Source organism: Andrena cerasifolii, chromosome 3 (assembly GCF_050908995.1).
Source record: "Andrena cerasifolii isolate SP2316 chromosome 3, iyAndCera1_principal, whole genome shotgun sequence".
Lineage (NCBI taxonomy): Eukaryota > Metazoa > Arthropoda > Insecta > Hymenoptera > Andrenidae > Andrena > Andrena cerasifolii.
This window is the reverse complement of record NC_135120.1, coordinates 3,989,837-4,009,270: the sequence shown is the minus strand read 5'-3', so window position 1 is coordinate 4,009,270 and position 19,434 is coordinate 3,989,837. Positions and strand designations below refer to the sequence as shown.

The 19,434-nt window shown below is 35.3% G+C and overlaps 2 protein-coding genes and 4 long non-coding RNA genes across 9 annotated transcripts in view; 2 read left to right on the top strand and 4 right to left on the bottom strand.

The window, feature by feature from the left end:
- The window catches only part of LOC143367067 (uncharacterized), a 309,917-nt gene that overhangs the window by 144,039 nt on the left and 146,444 nt on the right, over nucleotides 1–19,434 (bottom strand). The window lies entirely within an intron of this gene.
- Nucleotides 1–19,434, bottom strand: part of LOC143367096 (uncharacterized) — a 104,506-nt gene that overhangs the window by 37,824 nt on the left and 47,248 nt on the right. The window lies entirely within an intron of this gene.
- Arv1 (ACAT-related protein required for viability 1) overlaps nucleotides 1–19,434 on the bottom strand; it is a 30,948-nt gene that overhangs the window by 2,900 nt on the left and 8,614 nt on the right. The window contains exons 1-3 of one of the 2 annotated variants that reach the window (XM_076808665.1): nucleotides 16,232–16,369; nucleotides 15,887–16,051; nucleotides 6,076–6,586 (exon numbers count right to left, since the gene is read on the bottom strand). In XM_076808665.1, coding sequence (XP_076664780.1) covers nucleotides 6,076–6,586; nucleotides 15,887–15,970 — 595 coding nt within the window. In that variant the 5' untranslated portion in view covers nucleotides 15,971–16,051; nucleotides 16,232–16,369. Of the gene's footprint in view, nucleotides 1–6,075; nucleotides 6,587–15,886; nucleotides 16,052–16,231; nucleotides 16,370–19,434 lie in introns of those variants that run through there. The other variant, XM_076808664.1, reaches the window with a different exon arrangement.
- LOC143367090 (uncharacterized) lies at nucleotides 1,216–6,060 on the bottom strand. 2 transcript variants are annotated; one of them, XR_013084952.1, is made up of 4 exons: nucleotides 4,114–6,060; nucleotides 3,229–4,044; nucleotides 3,034–3,166; nucleotides 1,216–2,274 (listed from the first exon to the last, which is right to left on the bottom strand). It is a non-coding gene; the product is annotated as an uncharacterized LOC143367090 (long non-coding RNA). The 2 variants fall into 2 exon arrangements; XR_013084951.1 differs by having other exon boundaries at nucleotides 1,216–3,166.
- On the top strand, nucleotides 12,185–14,358 carry LOC143367109 (uncharacterized). Its single transcript, XR_013084972.1, has 2 exons — nucleotides 12,185–12,442; nucleotides 12,528–14,358. It is a non-coding gene; the product is annotated as an uncharacterized LOC143367109 (long non-coding RNA).
- Nucleotides 16,453–19,434, top strand: part of LOC143367032 (aldo-keto reductase family 1 member A1) — a 28,731-nt gene continuing 25,749 nt past the window's right edge. Inside the window, exons 1-2 of one of the 2 annotated variants that reach the window (XM_076808642.1) lie at nucleotides 16,453–16,626; nucleotides 17,545–17,785. In XM_076808642.1, the coding sequence (XP_076664757.1) occupies nucleotides 17,717–17,785 (69 nt within the window). In that variant the 5' untranslated portion in view covers nucleotides 16,453–16,626; nucleotides 17,545–17,716. Of the gene's footprint in view, nucleotides 16,627–17,330; nucleotides 17,464–17,544; nucleotides 17,786–19,434 lie in introns of those variants that run through there. The other variant, XM_076808643.1, reaches the window with a different exon arrangement.

Sequence of the window (19,434 nt, the reverse complement as noted above, 5' to 3'; positions counted from 1 at the left end):
CTCTATACGAATCAACCAATCCAAGTCATTTTTTGGTACCTGCACAGAGTCAGTGCGAGATACTGAATTCGCTATGAGTATCAACGCCAATGGGGTGTAAATCGGGGACATTGTGTACGTTCGCGTAATTGGTTCACTTTCTATAAACAAAACATTAACCCATCGTGGTTACACTTCTGTGAAGATCCGCGGTGGTCACACTGGATCGATTCGACCCAGCCGAGTTTTTAAATAGTTATCGAACGAACTGTATCAGCCCAATGGAGTCCCCATAATTAAGGTACACACATTGAACATTGTGGAAGATGGAACAGTCGCATTTTAGTAAGAAATGAAATGACATGTAAAAAAAATCGAAAAGTTTAAAGTCCTAAAAAATGAGTTTTTTATTAAAACAATCATAACCTTTTTATTTTTCAATTAATTTTCGTGCCGATTGTGGCTGATACTAACAAAATGTAGTCCTTTTAGAAAATATACAGTTTCACAGTGTGCGTTTCAAAAAAGGTACTTATTTATTTTGAGATCTGAATATGGTCAATTGTGGAGTAAAAAACATGTTTAATTTAGAGAAATAACTATTTCTTATTATTAAAATGATTCTTGTTATTATTTTTATTCATAAGACAGTAATAGCGAATTCCGACGGTTGCACTGGTGCGCTCTGAGTGCAAATTTTAGCCAATCGGAAGCGAAAAAGTTCACACTCACAAAGGAACATCCCGAACCCGGAAATTCGAAAAATTCTGAAACTGTGAATATGTAGAGAATTTCCTCCTGATTACAACGCAATTTTTGTTTGCTGCCCAAATTAACTCCAAGGGGGTGTAATTGACCGCTGAAAATCCGGTTATTTTCCGATTTTGTGTTACAACTCGTGAACTAAATGGTAGATTTAATTAAAAGAAGTAACTTTTATCTTGAAACTTTTTTTCTATCTCTTACAATTCGTGAGTTATAACACAAAATCAGAAAATAGCCGAATTTTCAAGGGTTAATATCACCCTCTTCGAGTGAATTTGGGCAGCAAACAAAAAAAACGTTGTAATCAGGAGGAAATCCCCCACGTAATCACAAAGTTTCAGAATTTTTTGAATTTTCGGGTTCGGGATCTTCCCTTGTCAGTGCGCACCAGTGCGACAGTCCGAATACGCTATGACCTGTATTCATAGTGGCTACTTATTCTTAAGCAAATGATTAAGCATTCGGCATCCTTTACTAGCTACTAGGTTAGTAGAGGATGCCGCATGCTTAAGCATTTGCTTAAGAATAAGTAGCAACTACGAATACCGGCCTATAACTTAAAAATGAAAAGAAATGAATATAGTCTTCTCCCGCGCATTCGACACACATTCTGTGTTCTGTGTCACAGTCATACACATTACACTTTATTGAAGTAAATTTCTCGAATTAGAGTAGAATGAAACAATTTCACTTTTTCGATCAAATTTACGCGTTGGTCACACTTGGGGCCCGAACGATCTACGCTCGAAAACGATATTTTTGTAACGGCTGCCACGCATCAACGGGCACTCTGATTCAGAAACTGGCGGGCTCTAGCGGAAGAGAGAACCTCAACTTTCCGTAAAATGTCAGGTCAACGCCCTTTCAAAGCCAGGAAGTCACCGGTATCAAACTCCAAAGTTAAAACGCGGGTCTATTTGGCCCACAGTGACCACGAAGGGTTAACCGTAAAGAAATAATACATATAAATTCTCAGAGAAACGTTATTTCTCCTGTTAGAAATACCGTTGGAAGTTTGTCATAGAATGTGGTATCAACACGGTGTGTACCCCGCTTATTAGGCATTAAGCTCACTGCCCCTATTTGTAATCATGTAAGAGTTCTGCTAATGTAAAAATAGATATTTATTATTTATTTATGCAACAATCGACAAAAAATCTCATTAGACGTAATATTTAACCTCTCCTTTACACACAAAATAAACAAGAAGTATTTTTAAAAACATTTTCACCTAATAATAGTCGATTTAATATGAAGTATAAAATGTCCCTATTTCTGCTCAGCGAAAATAAAAATGCTCGCATTTTTGCTCACGAGCGTGACCCAGTTTCTGCTTAAATATCCACGTGCGATTTATCTTCCAATTGAAAAGTCTATAATTATATTTTAGATAACACAATTAAACAAAATTATTTAAAGTTTTAAAATGTCTTTTATTTACAAAAATATAAAATATTTATAACAAAATCTGTAACGAAAATAATTTTCAAATTGCCAATACAAAACGTAAACCTACAACGGAATAAGCAACTGTAGTAAAATACTATTCAAAGCTTTTTGTCTCCTTTTTAATTTTTCTTTTCTTGTTCCTTTTTAGGGCAGCTTCTCTTCTTTCAGTTTTTTCATTTTAGATTTCTCTTCATCTTTCAGTTTTTTTAGTTTAGCTTCCTCTTCATCTTTCTCAATCTTAATTCTAGCTTTCTCTTCATCTTTCAGTTTTTTTAGTTTAGTTTTATCTTCATCTTTCAGTTTTTTTAGTTTAATTTTCTCTTCATCTTTTTGTTTTTTAATTTTTACATTTTCAAGTCTCATTTTCTTCCTTTCTTCTATTTGTTCCTCTTTTTCTTTTTTATCTGCATTTTTCGTTTCTTATATTCTCTCCATTTATCAGAAGTTGCCACGGCCGGAATTTTCTCTCTTTTTATTTTTGTTTCATTACTCCTTAATAACTTTTCGTCAGACCAAAAGAGAACTTTCCGGAAAGTTTCAGGGATTCATGTAGTATTGTTATTAGTTGTAATTAATTAGTGATATATTTATAAATAATTATTTTACATATTTTTGAAGAAAAAAATGTATTTTAAATACTTATGTATGTACCATGTTTATTTGGACATGCATTTTCATCAGTTACTGCAGCATTACAATCAATTATTAAGGCATGTAAAGAAATATCTGATTTCTCTTCTGTGTTCGAATTATTTTTACATTTTACTTGTTCTCGAAAACTCTCAAACGAAATTATCTCACTGTTGCTTACGTCTAAATTATTTGTTAACTCATTGCCACTAATAGAATTTAAATCTACGTGTTCCGTAACTAAATTATTATTTACAGTAAATCCATCACACTTGCTACTACTTGGCTTATCCTCGTTAATAAATTCAATGCTAATTAATTTATTATTCGGAGCTACATCAGCCTGTAAAAAAAATAAAATGAACCAAAATTTTTAATTTATAAATTAAAATAAAAATCTTTAACCGTTGGTACTGAAGACACTTCAATGCTTCTGCTGTTTGTTGCTCTTACATTCTTATCAGACATAAACTTTCTACATTTCAGCCAAACTGAAAATAACGCCTCATACTTTTCTTCTCCGCACCATTCTCGTTTTCTAGCTTCAGTCACTTTAGAAAGTTGCAGTATTTTAATGTTTGTACAATTCTCTATAAATGTCAGAGTGCATTCATGGGTATTGTGTTGTGCAGTGGAGCTATTTGTATTAATATTTTTCTGCTGCAGTACTAGATTGTGATTCAATAACTTTGCATAATTGATTGCATCTGCAGAAAGTGGTGCAAGTCCAAATGCAGTAAAGCCACGCGATAAAATATCTGCAAGGTTAAGAGATTGCAAAGCAGTTTGTAGAATTGGTGCAAAGTTTTGTTTTGCTACAGCTATCCCCCCATTTTCCATTCTCCAATCTGTGACAGCTTTTTTCCAAGCTTCCTTCAGTGGACGAAATAAGGCAACATCCATTGGCTGGGTTATATGGGTCGAATTGGAATACAATGAAAATAAGTTCTATTTCATGTTCCACACAGAAATTACTTAGAGCCATTGTAGCATGTGACGAATGTGCATCTAGGTACATGACTATTGGAAATATAATTCCATTTTCAATGCACCATGGGTGGAATACATTGGTCATGTATTTATATAATGACTCTCCAGTCATCCACCCATTATCAGACCGTCCTACACTCCAACCCCTTGGCACTTTGCCAATGATGGTTGACAGTAGCCTTTGGTATGAATACATAATCATTGGTGGCAATAGCTTACCAGCTGCATTACCTATAAATAAATAAATGTTGACTAAAAAAATAATATCCTATTAAGTTAAAGATAACATTTTATTTGTACCAGTAATCAATGTCGTTAGGCATTGATTCTCATTTGCACCAACTATATTATAAATACATTTAGATTGTTTATTTGTAAGAACTTTATTGCCTTTTGGGCTCAAAAAAAAGAGGCTGACTCGTAACAATTAAAAACCCTGGATGGGTGAATATCCAGAAGGTTTTTCGATTTCAGGTGAACTTCAACTTCTTGATATCGTCTACGTATTTTTCCTCAGACACCTGAGCACGCCTTTCACATAAATTCTGAGGTGATCTCAATGAAAGCTGTGGGTGACGGTTCATAAACCCTTGAAACCAATGCCTGCCCGGCCTTCCATTTGTGAATGGATTCTCTCTGCTTACTTTTTTGAGTAACAGTTTCACACTGTCCAATAGCATATCCTTAGTCATCGGAAAGCCTTTGTTACCGATTAGAAGAATCCAGTCAACTAGCATAATCTCCTAGTCCTTGGTTAAAATTGTTGGAGGGCCACTTTTTTTTCAATAGTACATATACCTTGGTGCTTGGCTCTAATTGTAGAGAAAGGCACCTTGAACTGCTGCCTAGCAGCTCTCATAGGCATTCCTTTCTTGACAGCTTTTAAAGCATTCCTTAAATCTTCCTCAGTATACATTAAGTATTTATTTTTACACCTTTCCTTCTTCACTCTCTCAGATTTTTCTTCTTTCTTATTTGTAGATATATTCTTTTTAGTTCTTGGAGGCATGTTTATAAGGTAAGAAGCGATAAAATAAATAAATGTAACTTTATATAATAATTACCACAATAAGTATATACTTATATTCGAGGATCACCTCATTGAAATTATCTGATCAGAAACAGGGACTTACAGGCTATGAGATTGACTGTATTACTACTCACCTATTTTTTCTGCGAAAACAACGTAAAACTTGAAAAAAAATAACAGTATGCTCTCCGATTTCCGTACTGAATACGGTAAAACCTAACTTTGGCGCAAATATTAAAGATTCAATAGGTTTTTTTTAATAAAATCGCTTAATAGAATCGCTCAAATCACGTTTCTTTACAACGGACACAATTAATAAATTTATTTCTCTTAAAATACTGCCATCTATTTAGCAGCGGGCCGTAGCATTTTGTTCAGTAATACCGAACTAATTTAAAATAATTTTTTGTACAACTAATATATTATTTAACTTTTCACATTAAATGAAAAATATGCGTACTGAGCAGAAATCGGGATGTGATTAGAAATAGGGACATTGACATGTCAAGAGAAGTTCTTAACCAGTTACAGTGTTCCACAGATTAACATGAAAATATTATTAAAGTTCTATTTTAAAGAAGGTGTAATTGTACTTTGCAGGTGTATCGTTATATTTATGAAAAGAGTGAAATTTTAGGAAAATAGAATTTGTTATATCATTTCAGCTTTTTCTGGACCATTTTTTCTGTCTTTAACAAAACAGGAACTATGGCCTGCTCTCACTGTGTAGCACACCCTGAACGCATCAGTCATTTCACAGTATGTTTAATCATACAAAGAACTTGGTTTACAAAATAGAAAGTTGAATGTCTCGAAAACACTATATAGTATGTCAATCTATGTTTGTTAAAACATGATGTTCTGCTTTGCAAGTTCCATTAGCCAGATAAGTAACAAGAAGAGGTTTTCGGATATGTTTTAGAGGACCGAAAAATAACAAATACGTGTTTTTTTATTTTAACCCGTTTGCATATTTAGCGGGTGAAACCGCCCCTCAGAGTTCATAAGAGGAGGGACAAAAGTTCCTATTGGTAGATCAAAGGATATTATAACATTATGTATATCAAGTTCTATATCAAGATTTATTCAACGTAGTGTTATAATATTCTTTGAACAAACGAATAACGTTAATAACGAATTATTTTTTGGTAACATGATATTTATGAATTTGTCAACTAATTAAATTATACGTAGACACTTAACAATAGTTTTGTAATTGCAAAGTTACTTACCCGAATAAGCGGTAAGCCAACACAGAAGGGTATATCCCAAAATGAGAAGATAATGGGGTGCCAAAAAGATATGTCCCCATGTAATTTCTAATAGTCCTAATAATTTTCCAGAACCACCTATTACTATTGCTTTTGATAGATGTGTCGTACTATACTTATTGGGATTCTTCACATAAAAGAACCATTTGATTTTGGTAAAAATAATCACAATGACGACATAAGCAGCGAGGGAGAAAGCAGTTTTAAACAGAATTAAATAAAGATTGCAGTATCCATCAAAGTTGTGTTGAAATGTTTTTAAAGTTCCAGTATTGTTTTCATTGTCGTTGCATAAAGAAAGATTCCGAAACGATTCAACAAGCCAAATAATTATCACTAACTTCCACCAAGGCTTCAAATCACAATTGTAAAGAAGATGCCTATATGCTCGTTTGTCAAGTAAGATTAAATCCACTAGGATTATAACAGGATCATATTCGATGTATTTGTCAGCCATATGGTTGCATTGGTCCTACAATAATTAATACAACATTTATGAATTACAAATGAAAAGGTGGACGAATCGCTTAATGAATTCACAAAATCCGTTAAACTAATTAATAAATGCGAAATCATGAAATTCGTAATGGAGTGGAGAATATTAATTGAATTAAAATTTGATCATGTTACGGTCTTGTTACATTTACATGATAAAATGCGTATAATTTAATATTATTGTACGCAATGTGTTATAATCTTGCAATTATTTTTTAAAATACTTGCAACATTTTCTCTTAACTACACAAATTCAAAAAATTATATTTTTAGCCAGAAATTATTACTCTAAATATTACTTGAGTGCAAATATATTTGATCATTTTTCAAAATCACTCGCTTCCATAAAAGAAACTTTATAAGTAGTTACATTATGGAACGATTTTAAGTAATTGTACATAATAAATCGCTGTATTCTCAGCCTATATGATATTTGCTCCATAGTATGTATGTACGGAAAATTTAACCCTTAGGGGGCCGGGAATTTTTCATTGAAATTGTAAATTTTATTTACTTAAAATTTATGCATATATACCACCAAAATAGCCGGCAAAGTATCCAAAGTCTTAGGTGGCCACTACAGTGGCCAGCCCGGCCGCGAACGGTATAGCATATACTAGAATTTTTAAAATTTAAACTTTAATGTTTCAAAGGGTTTTTGATATCGCTAATCATGATTCTAAGGTCAGAGTATCGGAATTTTACACAGAAACAGTGTTGCCAACTTAAAGAAGCCTAACTAAATAACAGCAGTTACATTCATATATGATTCTTTCCTTTAGCGTTATCCAGAGCTAACGAAGTGGACATAGAAAGTTTTGTTGCTCTATTTTTTTGTTGTTGGGGTTTTTTGTGTTTTTTTTTATTTGTTTTTTTAGTTTTCTGATTTTACTATTTATTATGCGAGCTGCAGTCGTGCAACTCACTAATGCCCATGCATTATACAAAATGAATAATGAACGTGTATCCTTTCCTTCATTTCGTTTACAAGTGCTTAGACGTTTACTGAATCTTGATCCGAATGACTTCACTTCTCATCTGCCCAAACCCTTACGACTTAGGTCGTCATTTTCCAAAATTACTGGATAAAAACCGACGATGCAATTTGTCTTCATTACGACGAACTAGACGTCGAACTCTTTATATATGCTCTATATGTGACACTCCATTGTGCATTACACCCTGTTTTGGGGATTTCCATACGAAACAATCAATACCGTAAATTCGAATTTCCGACATATAAATTCTTTTTTTTTTTATTTGGAAGGAAAAGAAGTATAATAAACAGATAAAAAGCGCAACAAAGAGATACACAATCATTATTCATTTTGTATAATGCATGGGCATTAGAGTGAGTTGCACGACTGCAGCTAGCATAATAAATAGTAAAATGTTTCTGCGTAAAATTTCGTTACTCTGACCATAGAATCGGGATTAGCGATATCAAAAACCCTTAGAAACATTAGTCCAAATTTTAAAATTTTCAATGGCCACTGTAGTGGCCAGCCCGGCCCTCTGAAGGTTAAAGTTAAACCGAATCCTATTGTAGAGGAAGTGCAGCAGAGTTGGGCATTAGTCAAATAAATTTTTATTCGACTACATTTTTATTCTACTGAACTCGAATAAAAATTTCGAATAAAGTGAAGTTATTCGACTAAATTTTTAGTCGTTATTCCTTATTCGAAGGACCGCCGTGGCGACTAAGCGACACGAATAAGCGGGGGTCAGAACCCGAGTCGGAGCGGCTCCGGCCGGGCCTAAGGTATAATGAGGCAAGGGGAACACTTTTCGAGTGTACCTACTCGAGCCGAAGCGGCTTATTCGTGACGCTTAGTCGCCACGGCGGTCCTTAGAATAACGAATAACGAGGAACGAATAACGAGGAACGAATGACGAATAACGAATAACGAGGAACGAATGACGAATAACGAGGAACGAATGACGAATAACGAGGAACGAATAACGAGGAACGAATGACGAATAACGAGGAACGAATAACGAATAACGAATAAAAATTTAGTCGACTAAAAATTTATTCGAATAACTTCACTGTATTCGAAATTTTTATTCGAAGGGTAGTCGAAGAACAATTTAGTCGAATAATGCCTAACTCTGAAGTGCAGTATATTTGGAAGACGAGTTTGTTTAAGACGAATAAAAAATTACAGTAAAGGATGGGAACAAATAAACTTGCATGACATCATAGGGAAACTAATAAACTTTTATGTTTCAAATTTTCAGTAATAATAAGAAACAAAAAGTAGCTGAAACTTTGGTTTAAATGAAAAATTACGGGAAGTATCGATTTCGTTAAGGTGCAGGTAATTTTGAATACCGGTATTCCAATTTACCTTCACATTATACACTTAAAAAAAATGTGTAGATAATAAAATTATTTTCTTTCTTGATGTAATTAGGCTCAAAAATCACAATATAGGAATAATCTTAGGTAAATATAAATGGACAGCACTGGCCCAAACCGACGCGGCGGTAGCCGTTACGCGCGAAACAAAAGCATTGCTAAGCTTTGGAATATACCAAATTACTTTCACCTTCGGTATTCCGAATTAGCAACATGGCATTGATACCTAAAAATTTATGTCACGCTTTGTATTCTCGAAATTATCGCAAAACTGACACGGAACCATAGAAGGGACATGCAAATGAGTAGATAAAGTTTCACTCTAAAGTTTAGACATATTTTAACCATGATTGGGACGATTGAATACTTGCTGAAAAAGTTTTGCAGATTGACGTTTTCTTATTCTGCAGATTAAGTCTAAAATGTAAAAATGGCGGTTCATCCTCAAATGTTATTAGTTAACAGGTCATTAGCCCCTATTATCTGCGGTGTTACAAATTAGATAACGTTAGTAGTTTATTAGATACTTCGGTATTCCAAATTACCAACAGTATTCCAAATGTGCTGCACTTCCTTTACACAGACTAACATAAATTAAAAAGTATTAAATGTCTTAAGAAATACTTTTCTATACTCTTACACACAGTTTCCCAAACTGTGGGTCGTGTTAAACATTAAAATATGAGAATAGTTTGCATGTTCATTAGGAGAGTTTTACTTATCGAGAATTGTCGGATAAACAATTTAAAGTCGATTAAAGATGACATGAGAATTTGTTGCGTCGCAACAATGAGAGCACATTAGGGCTTCTGTTTATTTGTTTAATTTAACAGTATCAGTTTTTTACAAAATAATATTCGATCAAAATATATTTTCATCGAAGTGTTTTCGGCCAGATCATCACTCCGAAATGGATTCATAATCCAGGTGTTTTATTAAAAAAATTTCATTTCTTCACTGAAATAATAATCAAAACTTTCTTTCAACGAGTCTAGATAAGCAACTATTACAGATAGTAGTCGTCCGCTAGTGTCACTTCACTGATTGTCTCAAAACAATCATACCTACTTTCGGTCTTTAATATTTTGTTTCCATAAATAAATTTTGTTTGGTAAAACCTCGAATTTTATCATATGCCACAAATATATCAGCTCTGTCCGTTCCTTGAAAGTATAAAAGTTCATTTAAGAGGTTAGACCTAGTCAGGCGGCCGAAAAGAGGCGAATGTTTGTGAATTTTTTTGAAAAAGCGGAAGCATCTATTCTTACAGAACTTTTTGCATTTAAAAGAGCAACATTTAAAGAACATTTGGTAATTTTTTCGTAAAAATATTTACGTTTATATTAAAGTAACAACCCACATCCAAGAAGCCTTTTTAAAAATTTGGTTTTGCGGTGAGCACTGCCATTCGGAACCAGATTAGAGGAAGTGGAGCATATTTGGAATACTGACGTATTTAATAAACTACTAACGTTATCTAATTTGTAACACCGCAGATAATAGGGGTTAATGACCTGTTAACTAATGACATTTGTGGATGAACCGTCATTTTTACATTTTCGACTTAATCTGCACAATAAGAAAACGTCAATCTGCAAAACATTTTCAGCAAGTACTCAATCGTTCCAACCATGGTTAAAATATGTCAAAACTTTAGAGTGAAACACTTTATCTACTCATTTGCATGCCCCTTCTATGGCTCCGTCTCAGTTTTGCGATAATTTCGAGAATACAAAGCGTGACATGAAATTTTAGATTTCAATGCCATCCCTAATAACCAAATCTGGCAGCAGGATCTGCCGGCAGCTGCGGTGCAGCCTACGTCCGCATACAGCTACGGTTCTACCGGCAGACCCTGCTTGTCAGGATCTGCCGGCACATCGGCGGCAGGAGTGAGAGAAAGAAGGACCAATAAGAAAACAGACATCTAAAATTCATTATAATGCGCAAATTCCACTTATGTCCAAATCGCCCGTGCTTTTCATTAACCGCTTCGTTCCCACGGACGTGTTATGTCGCGACGCCAATACTGTTGATATAAACTCACAGACGAGTTATCACGCGACGTAATGCCGTTCGTGCGATGCCACAGACGAGTAAACGCGCGACGCAATGCCCTTCCTGCGATGTCACAGACGAGTAAACGCGCGTCTTCTGTTTATGCTCCGCGGTAGCTGTAGTCCGCCGATTACTTTGTTAGCTTGCTTCTATGTTGTGAGAATCAGTTCCTGTGTAGTTGTTCATGAGAGCAGGTCACGATGCCACGAATAAGAAATCGTATTATAAGTGATAGCGATAGTGATACGGATAGTAATCGATATAATTTAATTGAGGATAACGTTCCATTGTCCGAAAGGTGGAAGAAAAAACACTCTTAACACTCTTTCGAATTAAAGCTTTTAATTTAATAATGAAGCACGCAAAATATGTCGTCTGTGACATCGCACGAACGGTATCGCATCGCGCGTTTACTCGTCTGTGGCATCGCAGGAAGGGCATTGCGTCGCGTGATAACTCGTCTGTGAGTTTATACCAACAGTATCGGCGTCGCGACATAACACGTCCATGAGAACGAAGCGGTTAAGCTATATTCCCCTGAAGGCAACGTCAAGAATTTCAAAGTCGATTTTCTCGAAAATGAAGCACGATATGAAAAAAAGTTACTCTTTCTTTTCGACTTATAACAAGTAAATAAGTCGAGAAAAAGGTATACAATTTTTTGATATTGTGCTTCATTTTCGAGAAAATTGACTTTTAAATTCTTGACAATGCGTCCAGGACGCGTATAAGGAAATCTACCCTAATGAAACTCTTGGGCGATTTGGGCGTAAGTGGAATTCGCCCAATGACTTCTTATAAAGGAGTAATAATAATAATAAAAGTATTGTGAATATTTATTCGAATTTGTTACAGATTTTAATAGATTTTTATTTTTGTATGGCATGCTACACCAGTGCAGTGCCAGTGCGCGTGCCTGCCAAATTCGCTAATATTCTCTATTCTGCCGGAAATTTTTATTGTGCCTGCCTGAGGCCGGAGGCAACGGTTCAAAACCTGATACTCCGGCTGAATGCCGAAGATCTGGCAACCAACCCTGCTTGCAGATAATGTGAATCTCGATTTCCGCGACGTAGATAATTAGAAATTATTCAATTCTATAATTACGTTTGCCTTCTGGATACGTCGAGATGATTTGTCTGGATATTTCTGCTTGGAATATTCTTCAGTTTTGCCAGGTTTTGCAGGCACGGCACTGACTTCCACTGCCACTGTGTGCCACTGACTGCCACATGGCCGGCTAGTGCCTGCAAAACCTGGCAAAACTGAAGAATGTTCCAAGGAATTCCAAGCAGAAATATCCAGACAAATCATCTTGATGTATCCAGAAGGCGAACGTAATTATGGAATTGAATAATTTCTAATTATCTACGTCGCGGAAATCGTGATTCACATTATCTGCAAGACAGAAAAGTAGGGTTATGCGCGAAGTGCGAATGTTTAGCATCTTGTTTAGTAGATAAAAATTTAACACATATTTTCTTATAAATGTTCGCAGGAGCATGCATGATCGCCTAGAGTGTGTGGAGATGGTGCTGAAGTAAGTATCGCATGTATTCTGTTTATTCATACGTTACGTTTAATTTTATACTAATATTGTATTTGTTTTCAGCGCTAACACAACAGGAAATATGATGATTCTACACAAACAAAAAGTCGAAAATATCAAATAAAATTTTCTGATATCGCCCCTACTAGGTACCACTGGTTACGGGACGTATTGTATATGGATTTGTAAATGCAAATATTGAAAGTCCCTCTTTGGATTTATATGTGCTACTTATGTTATTTTGTAACAATTGTAATCACCAATCCTGTATATTATTAAATAAAGAATAAATAGTTTTTGAAATAAGTAGAAATAATTATTTAATGTACTGCAGAATCTGTTCGCTGGTTATGTGGGGGTAGGGATACACCTACAGCAATAATGGTACATTTGTGTTGGTGCGTAGGGAATTGTTTGACAATTGTGGCCTTCAGATGGCGTTGTTGGATGTGTCAGGCGGGCAGCAGGACTTGCCGTCGATCTGCCGGCAGACTCTGCTGTCAATCTGCTGGCAGACTGCAGGCAGATGGTTATCAGGGATATTGCTAATTCGGAATACCGAAGGTGAAGGTAATTTGGAATATTCCTAAGCTTAGCAATGCTTTTGTTTCACGCGTAACGGCTACCGCCGCGTCGGTTTGGGCCAGCGTTGTCCATTTATATTTACGTAAGAATATTCCTATATTGTGATTTTTGAGCCTGATTGCATCACGAAAGAAAATAATTTTTTTCAACACCTGCATGAAAATGGGTGTTTTTTACGCCTATTGCGCGGGAGCAAAATGACCAATTTCAGACGTATTCACGTTTTCTACTTTTCCCAAGGGGAAAAGACTTTACGCGCATGCGTATTCCCAATTTTTTACTTTGCTCCCAAGGAAACTTGAGTTTGCGAGCTGAGTGATCATGGCGTTACCCCTGTGATATGAAGAAACAATTAGTCGACTAATCGATATCTAACATGTGTGTTTATGTTGACATTACAACTGTCACAGCACCTCTTTTCATTAAAAGATAAAATGAGTGATAATAAGAGTGATAGTGCTAAGGGGTACTATCACACGCTCGCTGATATAGCTGCCGCTGAAAACGAAAGGAAAGTAGACAATGTACAACAAATTTATGTAGTGGCGAGATAACCAAAATGTGGAGTCTTTATCGCAAGCAGTGCTTTTAGTTTCTTTCTTATTTCAATAAAAAAGCAATCGAACATGCATTTTTTTTGCGAATCGCTCAGCAGGCTATCAAAGCCACACCTTTCATGCAGCTGTTGAAAAAAGTGCTGTGCGTGACAAGGGAGAGACGTGATTTTGCCTCGCGTGAAGTGTTGCCCTCGGTGCGCTCGGGCAGCAATCTTCCCGCTCGTCGGATTCGCTTTCTTCTCTCCCGTGTCACGCAATGTACTATTATTATGTACACAGTCTTTTAAGTGTATAAAGTGAAGGTAAATTGGAATACCGGTATTCCAAAATACCAACACCTTAACGAAATCGATACTTCCCGTCATTTTTCATTTAGACCAACGTTTCAGCTACTTTTTGTTTTTTATTATTACTGAGAATTTGAAATATAAAAGTTTATTAATTTACCTATGATATCATGCAGTTTTATTTGTTCCCATCCTCTGCCGCACTTTTTTATTCGTCTTAAACAAACTGGTATTCCAAATAGACTGCTCTTCCTCTATCCAAATGTTTCTACCACAGCTTAAAGAGTGTTGATTCCTTTTACTAACTTCGTACATATGTGTAGTTGGATTTTTGGCAATGACAGGAATTAAGGTAGTTCCTAACCAAATATGTTAGTCAAATTAGAGTTGACTAATAAACAATAAATATAAAGTAGTATGATACTGTAGAAATAATAATAATAATTTTTAACATCATGTATATATATTTTAAAAAATTCAATGTTAATATAAATAATTGTAATACAAAAATAGAATATTAAATTGGTTAGCGTAGTGAATTGGAGCAGCAGATCTGACAACGTCGCATTCATTTGGAGCGTCTTTTATAACCAAAATGTCAGGAAAAATGATCATATGAATTTGAATCGTCGTTCGCTATTTAAATGTCTAAACATATCGATTGTGCGACGTTACCACGTTGACTGCTCTACGTAGTTACTAAAAAATTTGCATGTAAACCTATTTCTTATGGGCATTTACGAAGAAACGATATGGTCAGTTTTGCAGAAATTAATAAATTCATTTCCTGACATTTCGATGTACTTTTGTGCCAATTTTGGTACACTTCTTGAATATAGTTTTCCTGTTTCAGAAGAAAAACTGAAACTATAACCCTCTTTTTTCGACTCTGCCATATGCCACTGTGGTAAAATACATCAACTTTAATTAACAAATTCTCGATAACTCTGTGGTAAATCGTTTTTAAACTTTGTACAAGAGTTTCTTGTATTCCAAATTAGTTTTGAGCGAAATTTGAAAGAATTCTTGAATTTAGTAGATTGTCCAGGAACTACCTTAAAAACCAATTTCCTAATAACCTTCAATTATTTATCAAACATCTTGCGTCTAAAAATAACACATGTGCGGGTGGACGTCGAAGACATCATCAGCAAAAATAGAAAACAAGCTCATTTTTCACATACATCTCATTATGTATTCGATTAAGAAATATTTTATTTAGTGGATTCAATAAAAAAATTAAAAGTAATAAAGCGATACTTTTTTATTCAACCCCCTCCTCTTTCTTTTAAAATATGTATTACAAGTAAGCGGGTCACGAAAACTCAGCGTTTTCGAAAGTGGGTCTCGACCCATAAAACTTTGGAAAGCCCTGCTCTAACATGTAATGTGTGTTTTGGTAAGCAAATAGAAATTATAAGGTTCCATTTATAAAACTGGAGGTAACCTTGAAAACTTGGAAAAAAGACCTATCAAAAAAACTAAAATGAGCCTGTAGGTCCCTCTAAATCAAGGTCTTTTAAAAATAATAATTTGAATTAGTTTAACAGCAACAGACATAATTAAAGTTATCCAACCTTTATATCACAATAAATGAAAAGGTATATCAATTCGTCGATCAATATAAATATGCAAACTTTGAATAGCAAGAATTGTTTTAAATGTGTGAAAATGATACGCGTAATTTCTATTAGAGTGATTTTCCTGGCCAAATAAATACTATTTCATTAGAAACTTAAAATTCTCTTTACACAGTTATGTAAGTGAATATAAATTAACAAATTATTTAAATTAACGAAATAACCAATCTATCAATTAATCAACGAATCAATCAATAATTATAAAGGATACGGAGAGATTAATCCAACAGATGACATACACATTTTAAAAGTTTTAAAACGTTTGGACAGTATCTTGTATAAAGTTCTGCCACTTCAGCTCCACAATTCACGCAATGATACATTATCAGTTTGTTTATTTCTTCTTGCCGATTGTTATTATAAATAAAATGCCTTCTTTTTTATTTATAATACTTTGAAATCACCTGAAAATAAATACATTTTATTTTATTTAACGAAATTACTATATACCTACAATAAAGTCAAACAATGAATTTCAAAATAATTATTCTATTAAATTTCGAGATGCGCTAACATAAACTTCTCAATAATATTTTCATTTGAGTTCAAGACGAAATAACTGATTGTGATAGAATGGTAAGTACTTGCTCCGATGAGAAGTTCCCGCGAGAAATTCTAGAATCCGAATTGTAAGTATATCCCTATAGGCCCCACGTTCTCTAAAACAATCATAGTGGTAGGGTACACGTATTGACCGACGCGATAACTTCGAGAAATACAACGTAAGTTAACGTGACACGTGCGTCGGGAGCCAATGCCAGCGAAATAGCCCCCTTCCCTGTCCCTTGTACCGTTCGGAATAATAAATAAATGTGCGAATGAATATTTAATTATTGTTAAACATATACATTATGTATATGAACAAATGTAATGGTATAAAAGAAACGGTTAAAGGCATACGTAAAATAAATTTCTTAAGACATACCTCGTCCAAGTATACCTTGCTAGAGCAAGTTGAAACAAAGGGATAAAATAAAAGGTAATTATTTAAAAGTTTTCCATCCTTTCTATACATGTTACCGCCGCTCGACCTTGTGTTTTCCTATACATGTTATCGCCGCTCGACCTTCGTTTCCGAAATATTCGCGAAAAACTGCTGCTGCTATACAATCTATTCTGCCGTGTACCTACCTACGGTACGCGTCCGTGACAGCGTATGTCCCAGCATGGGACAAAACAAATGACGAAGCTGCCCTTCGTTTCCGAGATAGTTGCGAAAAACTTCTTTCGACTTATTCCGACGCAACGCATTACAGTTTCCAACTTGTCTTGTCCCGGGTATTAGTATTGGTCGGGGCTAGAGTAGTGCGGGGGGGCGCGCACCCGCTCGCGGGCGCGTAAAGCAGGATGGCAAAACGATATGAGTCGGGGTGTTGACGGACATCTGCAAGCTTCTGATTCAAATCTCTAAACTCATATCAGTTCGCTATCATGCTGTACGCCCCCCCCCCCCCCGCACTGATCTAGCCCCAACCAACAGAGTTAGGAACGATGGGGCCACAATGATGGAGGGGGAAACACCTACAGGAGCGGTGGTAATGTGTGCGTGACTGACGCAGGCGCAGTTCATGCACACATAACCACCACTTGTGTAGGTGTTTCCCCCTCCATTCACTGCGGCCCCATCGCTCCTAACTCTGCCAACCAATACTAATACCCGGGACAAGTTGGAAAGTGGAATGCGTTGCGTCGGAATAAATCAACAGAAGTTTTTCGCAAATATCTCGAAAACGAAGGTCTTGCGGCGGTAACATGTATAGGAAAAAGTTGTTCAGAATCTTGATCTTGATAATATATCCAAAAATCATTGAAATCGGTGAGGAAGGAAAATTCTAAATGATTACCAAACAAAATATTTGCCTCTGTCTTCTTTTTATGTATACGGTAAACCTTGAAGGATGCGGAAGACTGAACGTGTCGAACAAAACAGTTAGAAACTGTCCTAATTATCGATTTTCTTGAGGTCAGAAAGGAGGTAATACTCAAAGTGAAAGTACACTCGCTCTGGGCTCTGAGAGAGGAGAGTCAGCAGCGCAGTTATCTTACGGAATTCCTATCAAACGGAAGCAATGGAGAACAATACTATTTCACTTCCAAGTGGCCATTCAATGCCGGTACTTGGCTTTGGTACCTGGCAGGTAAATTTATCCAATATTATTATTAATTGCTTTCTTCCGATCGGTTACAATAATTAGAGACAGGCCCAAATGTAATATGTATGTATATATGTACAACACAAAAAACTTGTTCTGTAGAGACGTTAAAAACTTCATTGTTGTACTGTGCATTAAATTCATATTCGTGTGTTGATGCAATTCAGTGCTAAATAATATGAAAGTGCTATTGATATCTAGTGATATAATTTTATATAAGTAGATTCACAATTCACTTTGTTCTAGCTTGTTTATGTTTAGGTGAGTAATGTGGGCAAAGGAATTAGTACTTTTATTAGTTTTCTAAATCGAATACTAGTATACGTTTATCAATTTTCAACCATGTATATGGTAGACCGTATAAAGTGTAGCAAGTACTTTTGCCGAGAAGCTACTTGAAACAATAATAAAGGTTTTTCTCATATTTTAGATTTTTAAAACGTAATATGTACTCCCTTTTTCGAAATACATGGGGACTTCTGGTACAAAAATTTACCAATTTATTTTGTGAGTGTTTCTGACCGAGAAATGTCATTTGATTATACGATCGCAACTCAATACTTAAGGGGGTATTGTTTAATCGAAATTTCAGACTGTAGATGATTTTGATGTATCTTAGCTTTCTAGATAAATTTTTATCGCTGAAAACTATTAATCGTATGGACATGTTTTTGTTTACTTTTCCTAAGGAAGATTCAAACTATCTATACAATTTTTTTGTTAAAGTGTAATTTCATTTTTACAACATAAAAATTATAAATAAAATCCTCTTTATAAACACTTAAGAATAACATCGTATAAAGTTCCAATACTCTTTGTATACAGTTTTCTCCCTACATATAATTTGTTTTGCATAGAATTCGTTGGAAAGTTATTGTCAGTGCATATAAGCCATGAAATCTCACAGTTGGCGCGATTTAGGTAAGAGGCCAGCGCGCTTTCAAATGAACCCTATACAAGAATAGGATATGTTATACAGGAAACTTTAACGCATTTACACATTTATATTTGTTCTGATTTTTATAAGCAGGATTTTACACTGTAAATTGCAAAACAAGAACTTATTTCTAATTTTTACACTATTAAAATGGCTGTATTATTAACAAAAAGATAGTTTACGCAGTTCAAACCTTCCAGGTTCAAACTAAAAGAAAGCATGTCGATACAATTAATAGGTTCGAAGATAAAAATTCATCAAAACAACCAAGGCAACAAAATCGACCAAACTTAACAACTTTGATTAATATCTCTTTAATAGTTAAATTATGACCGGATACTCATATAACATTTCTAGTTTAAAATCGAAACCACAAAATTCACTCGTAAATATTTTTATAAGAGGTCGAGAACATCCTGCATACGTTCCCCTAAAGCCGGGTCCAGACCTGAATGAGCATACGCTGAGCAGGCTGAGCGCGCACGAATATTTTGATGTGGGCGGGTGAAACGGTAGCCAGGACCGCAAGCTTCTACGTCAGAAAGGGTGAGCGTGAACGCATATGCTAGTGCGGACGTGTCATTCGTGGTGACTCGGCGCATGCGACCCGACTCGCGAATGCCGGTGAAGGCACATGGCCTGAGCCGACCGTTGTCGGTTTTCTTCCGCACATCAAAGGGAATTTAGAGTGCATTGC